Genomic DNA, 11,014 nt, shown 5'->3' on the forward strand with positions numbered 1-11,014 from the left:
CTAAAGATTTTATTTATTTATTTGACAGAGAGAGATCACAAGTAGGCAGAGAGGCAGGCAGAGAGAGAGGGAAGCAGGCTCCTCGCAGAGCAGAGAGCCCGATGCGGGGCTCGATCCCAGGACCCCGAGACCATGACCCGAGCCGAAGGCAGAGGCTCTAACCCACTAAGCCACCCAGGCGCCCCTCAACATACAATTCTTGAGCACCTGCTCTGTGCTAGGCACCAGGGAGACGGCAGGAAGAAGGTTCTGTCCTGCTGTAAAGAAGTACTAGTCTGGAAGGGACAGAATAGTCAAGACAAGTAACATCGATAACTGGGGGGGTGAGAGGGAGGGTAGGGAAAGTTTAGGGAACTATGGGGTACAGAGAATCGGCTCTGGGGTCAGTGGTGTCTACATGGAGATGTGAACAAGTAGGAGATACCCAGATGATATGCATTTATATAGTAAGGGAGCTTGGGGGAGTGAAGCATGTGCTCTGGAGAGAGGGGCCGGCACACACAAGGGTCCAGGGGCAGCAGAGTGAGGGCAAAGCACACACAGAGAGCTACGGGGCAATTCAGGCCGGTGGGGCCAGAGGTGGGGGAGGGAGAGGGGATGTGTGGGGAGGACAGAGCCCCGACCCCTGGAGACCAGGGCCATATCATTAAACACACCCTACAGTGTAACTGTTAGTGCTGCTAATACGTGGCAGCCAACATGAGACGGGGCTGTTGGCTGGCGCTGGTCTGTGCCCGTCAGACCCCACTCCCAGGTCACTCACCTCAGGAGACACGCACAGAGATGAAACATGACTGGAAATCTATAAGCAGCAGCACAGCGCGGGGATGTGACACTGTTGTCTGGGACGGTTTGGAAGGGACAGATGTGCACACGAGAGAAGGCGTGGGCCAGTGCAGAGAGACCATCAGTGCCTGCAAATATGTGAAAAGTTTAGTGACGGAGAGGGAGCAAAGGGGTGCTCTGAGGCTCCAGGGTCACAGTCAGGAAATGAAACAAAGCAGCAGTGATCCCCATGGCTGCTCTCTAGTGAGCACCTAGTGTCTGGGGACCTCTCTCTGTGAACCTGAGCCTTGGTCTACAGAGGAGGACACTGAGGCACACGGAGGCAAAGCTAGCGCCGGGCTGGGAACCCCGGGTGGACAGAGCTCAGCTCCTGATCTGCGAAGTCGCTTGGCAGGGTGGTCTGGCTGTGAATTAGGAGTGAGGGCTGGAGTTCGCCTGGGCTTTGAATCCTGACTCCACGAACCATTAGCCACTTGGGCAAGCCACTTCGGATCTCATGGATCCACTTTTCTCATCTGTAAAATGGGGAGAAGTGAGCACTGCCTTGTTAGGAGGATTAAGTGAGACAATGTGTGAAAATAACTTTATATGATGCCTGGCACATGCCAAGTGTCCAACAGATAGAAGGGTTCTTGCTGGCGCTGCATTTCATTATTGAAAACAATGTCTTTTCAGCCAATGTTCAGAGAGGGCCTGTGCACCCTCTGTCGTGAATTCTCCAACATTAGGGGGTCAGAACGGGCCTCCTGGAGGTGTTCTAGGGCATCACAGGGTTCAACTAGACCAGTAGTTTAACCCCTCCCTCCTTTTACATTTTGCCAAAGTAATATTTCTTTGAACAGAAATCTTATGAGGAAGCCCTACACAGAAAACACATTTAGTGGAGCTGGTCTGGTTGCAAGTGGGTGGGGGTCCCATGCCAGGGGGGTCTGAGAACCAGAGGTCCGGAGGCTCCAGCAATAGTGGGGAGAGAACGGAGGGGAGCCAGGCCAGGGCTGCTGTGTGCAGGGGGTGGTGTGGGAGTGGGCCGGGTGTGCAGAACAAGTCAGGGGTGTCTCTGCACCTGCACTCCTAGCCTCCTGCTCTCCTCCTCCAAGGTGGACGGGATCCTGCGTCAGGCACTGTGTGCCCCAGGCCTGGCTGCCATGTCTGCCGTGGTCATCCACAATGACACTGTGCTCTGGACTGGGAACTTCGGGAGGAAGAATGGCTCAGACCCAGCCTCTGGGCCCCCCAATGAGTACACCATGTACCGGTCAGCTGGGTGACCACCAGAGTCCTCTGGAGGGTGGCAGGGATGGGAGGACAAGGGAGACCTAGGAGGTAGGGGGACTCAAGAGAATCATGACAGTGGGTCCAAGATGCCAGGGCCTGTTATTAAGTCCTGACAATTTATAGATGAGGAGACTGAGGTCCGGAGAGAACCAGAGAGTGCCCAACATCACACCACAGGGATAATAGGTCAGGAAGGAATCCCTTCTGGAAAGCCCTTAACCCCAAACCTCCCTAACTAGAAAAGACTCCCTGTGTCCCACACCCCTGCCCTTCTATCTGCCACAAAGGGACTATAACAAGTTCCTGGCCCCTTGCTCTAGGTCCTTGTCAGTCAGTAGCAGTGGTCCAGATGGAAGAAACGTGGGACCCCCTGCTGCACAGCCAGAGTCTCCCCTCCGAGGAGCTGCCTGTGAGATCCTTACAGTTGACCATGCAGAGTGAACATGGTCACTCCCAGAGATAATGCGAGGATGACAGGGGTTCCAATCACACTGCTCCTGGTATGTGCCAGGCACCGGGCCAACGATTACATTTGCTATCACTTACTGAACACGTACATACCCACCGGGTATGCTGCGAAGCACTCTACGTGCCCAATCTCATTCAATCTTTACTACAACCTATGAAATGGACAATGACTCTCAGAGAGATCTAGTGCTTGCCCAAGACCACTTGGCCAGTGTGAGGCAGAGGTATGAGCCCAACTCACGTTTGTCCCAGATTGGGAAGGGCCTGGGTTAAGGGCTGGCCTGGGGATAGGCCAGGAGTGTGCCCCCACCACTGTGGTATGTTCTTAAACATCCCAATGGCAGTTTTACAGAGGCTGGTGAATTTCCATCTGAGACACTAGGCGAGGGTAGACTCGGTGCTTTCCTAGAACCCTAGAAAGTTGGGGGGTGGGGGTGCAGGGTGGAGGTGGGTTGTAGGGCCAACTGCATGTCCTCTGCACCGTTGTGCCCTTAACACTGTCCAGGATCTCCAGCATCTCCAAGATCTTTCCAGTCCTCATGCTGTACCGGCTGTGGGAGGAGGGCATCGTGGCCTCCCTAGATGACCCTCTGGAGAGGTATGCCAGCACCTTCACCATTAACAACCCGCTGGGCATGGCATCAGCCCCTGAACAGAGCCTGACGGATGGGCTGGAGCAGGTGGGCCCAGCCCCAAGGCCTTCGCCAGTCACCCTCCGAAGGATGGCCAGCCAGCTCTCAGGTGAGCAGCTCTGAACTTCCCCAGCTCAACCCAAACCGTTTCAGGTGCGGGAACCACGCAGCAGGCCCTCACCCAGCCTGGCCGTCCCACGAATTCCCCATGCCAGGCCGGAAAAATGGAAACAGCTAAATATCTACAAATGGAGAAGGGCTCGAAGACCTAGGACAGGGCTATACAGTCAAATAAGGTGCAGCCCCAGAGAAAAGGGGTAACAATGTTCTTTATTACGAGATGGAATAAGATATAATGTTAATTTAAGTGGGACAAAAAAGCTCAAACAACATGTCATACACTACCATATGAATGGATAAAATGATATACACTACATAGGGTGCATATGGGTGTATGAAAGTGTATGTGTAAGAAAGTACAATGTACATATTACATGACACACTTATATAAACTATATGAATATACACATACCAGCCATTCCATCATTTCAAATGGCCTGAGGTCTCAGTTGATGGATGTGGCTGGTTATCACTTCGGAGCCCTGATGGTGTACCCAAGGCTCAGCGAGAGGACGGAGCCACCGGAAGTAGCTCATGCAGGACAGGGTCAGTCTTATCCTTCTTCTCCTTTTTTTTTTTTTTTTTTTTTTAAGATATTATTTATTAGCAGAGGGGCAGAGGGAGAGGGAGAAGCAGACTCCCTGCTGAGCAGGAAGCCCGACGTGGGGCTCCATCCCAGGACCCTGAGATCATGATCTGAGCTGAAGGCAGACGCTTAACCAACTGAGCCACCCAGGCGCCCCAGGATCAGTCTTCTTGTGGGAGAATGGCCCAGTGGTTAAGGGCATGAGCACTGAAATTCCATCTCTGCCCTCTTCTAGCTGTGTGATATTTGACAAGTCATTGAACTTCTCTGAGCCCTACTTTTCTCCTCTGTAAAATGAGTGTGGTTTACATTATTCCTGGTGTTTAAATGAGCTAATGAGTGTAAAACACTTAGTGGGGCACCTGGCACACAGCAGGCCCTTGTCAATGTAGCTTTCGTTATTATAGCCAGGGTTGGACCTAGGTTTGGTGGGGCCTCCTGTGGATATAATCCTGGGGGGTTCTCTTTAAGAATACATTGTCAAAATTATATACAGGTCTTGGAAGGGGCCATGCAGGTGAGGAGCCTGGAAGCTTAGGCTCTTGTTAAATCCCCCCGGGGGTTAGAACTCTGACTCCAGGGCTCCCTCTAGGGGCTGTATTGTGGCTTCTTGTTTACCCATAAACTCAGGGACCCCAGCACCCTGTGCTTGGTTAGTTTTAAAACATCCCACATGTCTTCTCCTACAGTCCCAAGGGGCTAGCTGAGCCAACGACTGCCTGCATAACTCCGTTCTAAGCTCTCAATGTCTTCTGTGATTGACTCTCACTGTTATCTGGAGCTCTCTCCCATTCCTGGAGCTTTTCATCCCCTCTCCAAGTTAAGCCTTCCAACACCTCACCTCAACACAACACCACAGCAAGTGCTTCAGCCCATTTAAAGATGAGCAAGTAGAGGCTCAGAGAGGTAAAATACATGGTTTGTGGCCACACAGCAAGAAGGTCAGAGTCAGGGGGCGCCTGGGTAGCTCAGAGGTTGAGGGTCCGACTCTTGATTTCAGCTCAGGTCATGATCTCAGAGTTGTGGGGTCGAACCCCATGTTGGGCTTTGCGCTGGGCATGGAGCCTGCTAAAGATTCTCTCTTTTCCTTTCCCTCTGCCCTTCCCTCCTCTTCTTAAAAAAAAAAAAAAAAAAAAGACAGAAAGAAAGAAAGAAAGAAAAGAAAAGAAAAGAAAAGAAAAGAAAAGAAAAGAAGTGCTAGAGTCCGAACTTAAACCCAGGACTCAAGACTCCATCTCCCAATTGCTTAACCCAAAAGCCTTTGAGTCACCCGGACACCTCCAATCCCCACACCCTCCACATCTCCTCCGGGAGCAAATTCTGTTGGCTCCCCACTCAAAATATATCCAGAATCCGACCACTCTGCTGCTAGCATCCGAGTCTAAGTCACCATCAATTAAACGTGGATTTTTCAAGTCTCCTTATAGGCTTCCTTGCTTCTGTCATTGCTCCTCCATCCGTCCTCCCCACCCCCAACGTCTGTTTTCAAACAGCAACTGGAGCAACCCTGATAAAATATATGTCAAATCACATCACTCCACTGCTCAAAACCCCTGCGGTGGTCAAATCCCACTCAGAGAAAAAGCCAAGTCCTTCCAGCGTCCTCTAGCACCCTATGGCATATTCCTGCCATGTCTCAGCTCCAAAGTCCTCCCCTTCTCACTCCTCTTCAGCCACACTGGCTATTCCTCACTGGTCCTCAAACATGCCAAGGCATTTCTGCCTCAGGGCTTTTGCACTAGCTGTTCCCTCTGTGGGAGACATTCTTTCCTCACACTGCTCTGTGGTTCCCTACCCCCCACCTCCTCCAGCTCTCACCTGCTCAAGGGTCACCTTCTCTCTGAGGCCTTCCTCCAATCACCTTGGATAAAATAACAATCCCTCCCTTCTTACATGCAATTATTTTTCTCTACAGGATGAATATTTATTTACCGCCTGTCCCCTCCACTAGAATGGAAATTCCATGTGGGCAGGGACTTTATTTTGCTCACTACTGAACCCCCAGTTCCCAGAACAGTCCTTGAAACAAAAGGGATGCCTGAAAACTACTGAGTGGAAGGATGGAAAGAATCCCAGTCCCGTGACCCTTCCCATACTTGTCACATCCAATAAACAGAAAATTCCAAGTGGGCAGAGGAGTGAACTAGTTCCACAAAACCTGCTCGGGTACTGACCTCAAGAATTTGGTGGACTCAAACTTCTATGGTGGATGATAACAATTATTTTTTGAACAGTTGCTATGACCAGGCCCCATGCTTAGCATTTTATCTCAACTAGTCCTCACATGAGCCCAACGATATAGGAAATTATTGCCCTCACGTTACAGATGAGGGGACTGGCACTCAGAGAGGTTAAGTGACTTGCCCAATAAAACACAGACATGATTAGAGTCCAGGCTAGACTTGTTTTTTAAGTGATTTTGTGGTCCTTACCTCTCAATTCATGGAAGGTGGGAGAGGGAGAGCATCCAGGGGTCCACTATCCCACACTCAGCTGGCCCAGCAGGTCTGATCGCTGCTCCTCTGCAGGGCTGCCCAGAAGGCTCCGATCCACTTCGCTGCTGTGGACGGGCAGCACCCAGGAGGCCCTGAGCCTGCTCAAGGATGACGTGCTGGTAGCAGACCCAGGAACCAGGTGAGGAGTGTGTCTGATGTCCCACACAAAATAGTAATCACCCAAGGTGACACAGCCCTCCTAGGACAGAGTCTGTGTCACCTTGTCCTAAAGAGGGATCCCTGAATGTGTTCCCTGTTCCACAGCTGGGAGGACAGGCCCAGACAGGGGGCACAACAAGTCACAGGGAAGCTGGGCCCAGATCTAGTGTGAACTCCATATTCTGTCGATTCATCAACTCAGCTTTCATTGAGCATCTACTCAACTGAGACACAGCACCTGATTATTGAGATACGGCAGGGAACATTATAACCAGGCTGCTCCTCGCCAAGTGTACATTGTTCTGAGTGAACACTGGACATTTTCATCAGTGAACAGATAAACGAGGGAAATACAGATTTTGCCAAGTGCCATAATGGAAATAAATGAAATGTTGATGAGACACGGAGTGGATGGCTGGAGTGACCACTGAACAAATCCCACCCCCCAACCCTCCCCCCACCCCGGGCTTTGGGAGCAGTAGGGTTTGGGAGAAGGGTGGGGTGAAATCCTGCCTATTTGTTATACTTGAGCTACAAGCTCCCTGTCATTTTTGCCCTACAATCGTCTCTAGTTTTCCATTCGATAAAATAAATCACACTAAAGTGTAAAGAACTAAGATTTGTTTTATCACTCTCTTAGGGGCATCGCTGAGTCCAACTCTTCCCCAACCTGCCCTGTGCCCGTGGGCAATTCTCTGCCCGTCTCTTGGCTTTAGTCTTCCCAGATGTAAGATAATGACTTGTATTCAATGACCTCTAGAGTCTCTGTTGAGTCTGACCTTCTGGGATGCAATGAAGCAGGTTCCTTCTCAACCCCATCCAGTCCAACGAAACTCTGGTGGCAACGAAACTCAGACAGTCTGAGCAGGTGGCGCGGGGCTCTTTAGGGCCTGGAGACACTCCTTCAAGGCCACATCCCAGTTTCCACCCTTTCTCTTCCAGGTGCCATTACAGCACGCTGGCCTTCTCTCTTCTGGCCCACGTCCTGGCAGCGCACACTGCTGAGGGTGATTACCAACGCTGGATCACGGAGAACGTGCTGGAGCCGCTGGGGATGGCGGACACCGGCTTCGACCTCACGCCCCTTGTGCGCGCCCGCCTGGCTGCCGGTTTCTACGGCAGCGGGCGGCCCGCGCCGCTCTACGATCTGGGCTGGTACCGGCCGTCCGGCCAGATGTACTCTACCCCCGCCGACCTGGCCAAGCTGGCTATGGTGCTCCTGGGCAGCGGGCCCCGACGTCTCCTGCGGCCCGACGCGGCCAAGACCCTGCTGGCGCCGCTGCTGGCCTGCTCGGGCGCCTACTTCGCCAACGAGACGGGCACACCGTGGGAGTTCCACGCGCAGCGAGGCTACCGCGTGGTGCGCAAGGACGGCGACCTGGACGGCTACGCCGCCACCTTCTCCCTGGTGCCGCCGCTGCGCCTGGGCCTCGTGCTGCTGCTGGCCGGGCCGCGGCCCCCCGGGCGCGACCTGGTGGCGCAGGCCTACGATGTGCTCCTGCCCGCCATGGAGAGGGCCCTCCGGGAGGCCGAGCCCCACCCCGCGCCGCCGCCCAGCGCGCGCCCTTTCGTGGGCTACTTCACCTTCGCCAACAAGACCTTCTACGAGGTGCGCCCCGGGCCGGCGGGCGAGCTGCGCCTGCGCCAGTTCGGGCCGCGCGTCGAGGCGCTCGTGCCCCCCGCCTTCCGCACGCTGACGCTGCGTCACCTGCGCGGCCGCGTCTTCCAGCTGCACGTGGCGCGCGAGTTCCCGTGCGCGCTGCCGCTCGGCGACGCCTGGCTCTCCCTCGAGGCGCAGCACGGCCAGCTCGTCCGCTTCTACCCGGTGGATCGCCACGGGCTGTCCCCGGGCTTCGACGTGCCGGGCCTCAACACCTACCGGGTGCTGAGGCTGCAGCGCAGGCCCGTGTTCCAGCCCCAGTGACGCGGGGCTCTGGCCCTCCCGAGCCTCCCCCTTCCTCGAGGTGTGGAGGGTGGAGCTGCGGAGGTGGCTCTCAGAGAAGCCGACCCCAGCTGGCTTTTGAACTGTTCGTTATGCGGAGGGTGGAAGAGTTAAGTAGAGACATTTAGAGTAAGTACTTAGAAGCAAGTTGACAGCGTACTTTCTTTAAAAGATTTATTTGAGAGCGAGAGAGTAGGGGGACGGGCCGAAGGAGAGGGAGAATCTCAAGCTGACTCTAGGCTAAGCCCGAGGGGAGGTGGGACTCGATCTGACGACCTGAGACAAAATTGAGAGTGGGCTGCTTAACGGACTGAGCCACCCTCCTCCCCAGAGTACATTTGTGTCTGTTGAATATAAGACAAAACATGGGCTTGTATTTTGTCTTTTAAAAATCAACCCTACTGAGTTTTAATTTGTATGATCTGTATACATTTATATAAAATGAAATGCATACATTAGGTATGATTTTGACAAATATTTATGCCCACTATTATCAAGACATGGAAAATTTCCAATGTCCCCCAAACTTCTTTTGCTGTCAGTCTCCTCCGCTGCACCCAGCCCTAGGCAACCGCTGATTTATTTTTAGCACAATGGATTAATTTCGCCTTTTCTAGAATTTCATATAAATGGAATAATTTCATTGCCTGTTCTAGAATTTCATATAAATGGAACCCCCCCCCCGTACCCCTCCTCAGGATGTTTATGAGGTCCACCCATGTTTTTGTGTGTGTCAATAGTTTGTTCCTTTTTTTTGCTAAGTAGCATTCCATTGTATGGGTGTATCACATTTGCTTATCCATTCACCTGCTGACAGACCTTCGGGTTGTTTCCAGATTTGGGCTATTGGGAAAAAGCATTTCTGTATAAGTCATTTTGTGAATACATGCTTTGATTTCTCTCTGTCTTTTCAGCTTTAGGCACTCTAGCGGTTGCGAAGTCCTATCTCACTGCGGTTTTAATTGTATTGTATTTCTTGTATTGTAAAAGTTCTCTATATGCTCTGGATACAAGCGCTTTGTCAGATCGGGAATTACACATATTTTCCCTCAGTCTTTGGTTTGCTTTTCCAGTTTCTATCTTAATGAGAGAAGTGGGTGAAGAGCTAAAGTTTTAAAATTTTGATGAATTTTATGCCTGTTGGATCTAATACAAAATTTAGGCTTGTCTTTTGCATGTCCTTTTAAAAATTAAACTTTTTATTTTGAGGCAATTATAGATTCACATGCAGTTGAAGGAAATAACCAATGTTATCTTTCACCCAGTTTCCTCCAATGGAAACATCTTGCAAAACTGTAGTACAATAGCATAAGCAAGTAATTGACGTTGATAGAGTCAAGATACAGAACATTTTCCTCAGGGCAAGAATCCCTCTTGTTGCCCTTTTCTGGCTGTGCCCACTTGCTTACCAACCCCCCCCCCCCCCCTAACTCCTAGCAACCAACAATCTGGTTTCCATTTCTGTAATTTTTCCATTTCAAGAATATTCTAGGTATGGAGTCATATAGTGTGCAATTTGGGGAGGTTTTTTTTTTTTTTTTTTAAACTCAGCATAATCCTCTGGAGATTTGTTCAAGTTGTTGCAAGTATCAACAACATTTTTCTTTTTGTTGTAGACTAATGGTTGCATGGTATGGATGGACCATAGTCTATTTAACCATTCATTTGATGAAAGACATCTGGCTTGTTTCCAATTTTAGGCTGTAAAGGATAAGGCTGCTATGAACCTTTGTTTACAGGTAACTGTGTGAACATAAGTTCTTATTTCTCTGGGATGAATGCCCAGGAGTGCAACTGAGGAGGTGAATGGGAGTTGTTTGCTTTTGTTCTGTTTTGTTGTTAAGAGACTTGTCAAACTGTTTTTCAGAGTGGCTGTACCATTTTATATTCTGGTTGGCAATATAGGAGTGAACCAGTTTCCTGCATATATATTTTTTATTTTTAATTTTTTTTTAGTTTCCCCTCATTTGTGCCAGCATTTGCTATTGTCACTATCATTGTTTTTGTAATTCTAATTTCTTAATAATGAATGAAATTGAATTTCTTTTCGTGTACTTTTTTTGCTATCCTTATAGCCTCTTTGGTAAAATGTCTCTGTGTCTTTTGCCCATTTCCTGATTGGACTTTTTAAGAAATTGTTGGGTTTTGAGAGTTCTTTACACATTCTAGATACTAGGCCCTAGTTTGCAAATATGTTCTAGTTGGCAGCTTGTCTTTTCATCCTCTTAACAAGTGTGTGGTGGTATCTCATCGTGGGCACAGCTTTGGCCCCTGGGTCATTGCCATTGTGTCTTCTATGTTCCTTGTTCCCTTCTGGCTTTACCATACTTCCCTGGCCAGACCCTGGGCAGAGATTTGTATCTCTGCCCCTGACTGCTCCCCTGACCCCAGACTCATGAGTCCCACTGTCTCCTTGATGTTTAGGAAGCATCTCTACCTCGTGTTCAAAACAGAACTCTCAGTCTCACCCCAGACCAGTTCCTCCTGTAGTCTGCCCATCTCAGTTAGTGGCAGCTCTGTCTTTGCTGTTGCTTGGGCCGGACTCCTGGAT

At 50.6% G+C, this 11,014-nt stretch overlaps 1 protein-coding gene across 1 annotated transcript in view; it reads left to right on the forward strand.

The window, feature by feature from the left end:
- LOC111154589 (lactamase beta like 1) overlaps positions 1 to 8,445 on the forward strand; it is an 11,606-nt gene extending 3,161 nt beyond the window's left edge. Inside the window, exons 3-6 of the mRNA XM_022514253.1 lie at positions 1,884 to 2,041; positions 3,035 to 3,270; positions 6,396 to 6,501; positions 7,464 to 8,445. Coding sequence (XP_022369961.1) covers positions 1,884 to 2,041; positions 3,035 to 3,270; positions 6,396 to 6,501; positions 7,464 to 8,445 — 1,482 coding nt within the window. The remainder of the gene's footprint in view (positions 1 to 1,883; positions 2,042 to 3,034; positions 3,271 to 6,395; positions 6,502 to 7,463) is intronic.
- Positions 8,446 to 11,014: the final 2,569 nt, after the last annotated feature.

The sequence above is a fragment of the Enhydra lutris genome, unplaced genomic scaffold (assembly GCF_002288905.1).
Source record: "Enhydra lutris kenyoni isolate GAN:26980312 unplaced genomic scaffold, ASM228890v2 scaffoldscaffold38, whole genome shotgun sequence".
Taxonomy (NCBI): Eukaryota; Metazoa; Chordata; class Mammalia; order Carnivora; family Mustelidae; genus Enhydra; species Enhydra lutris.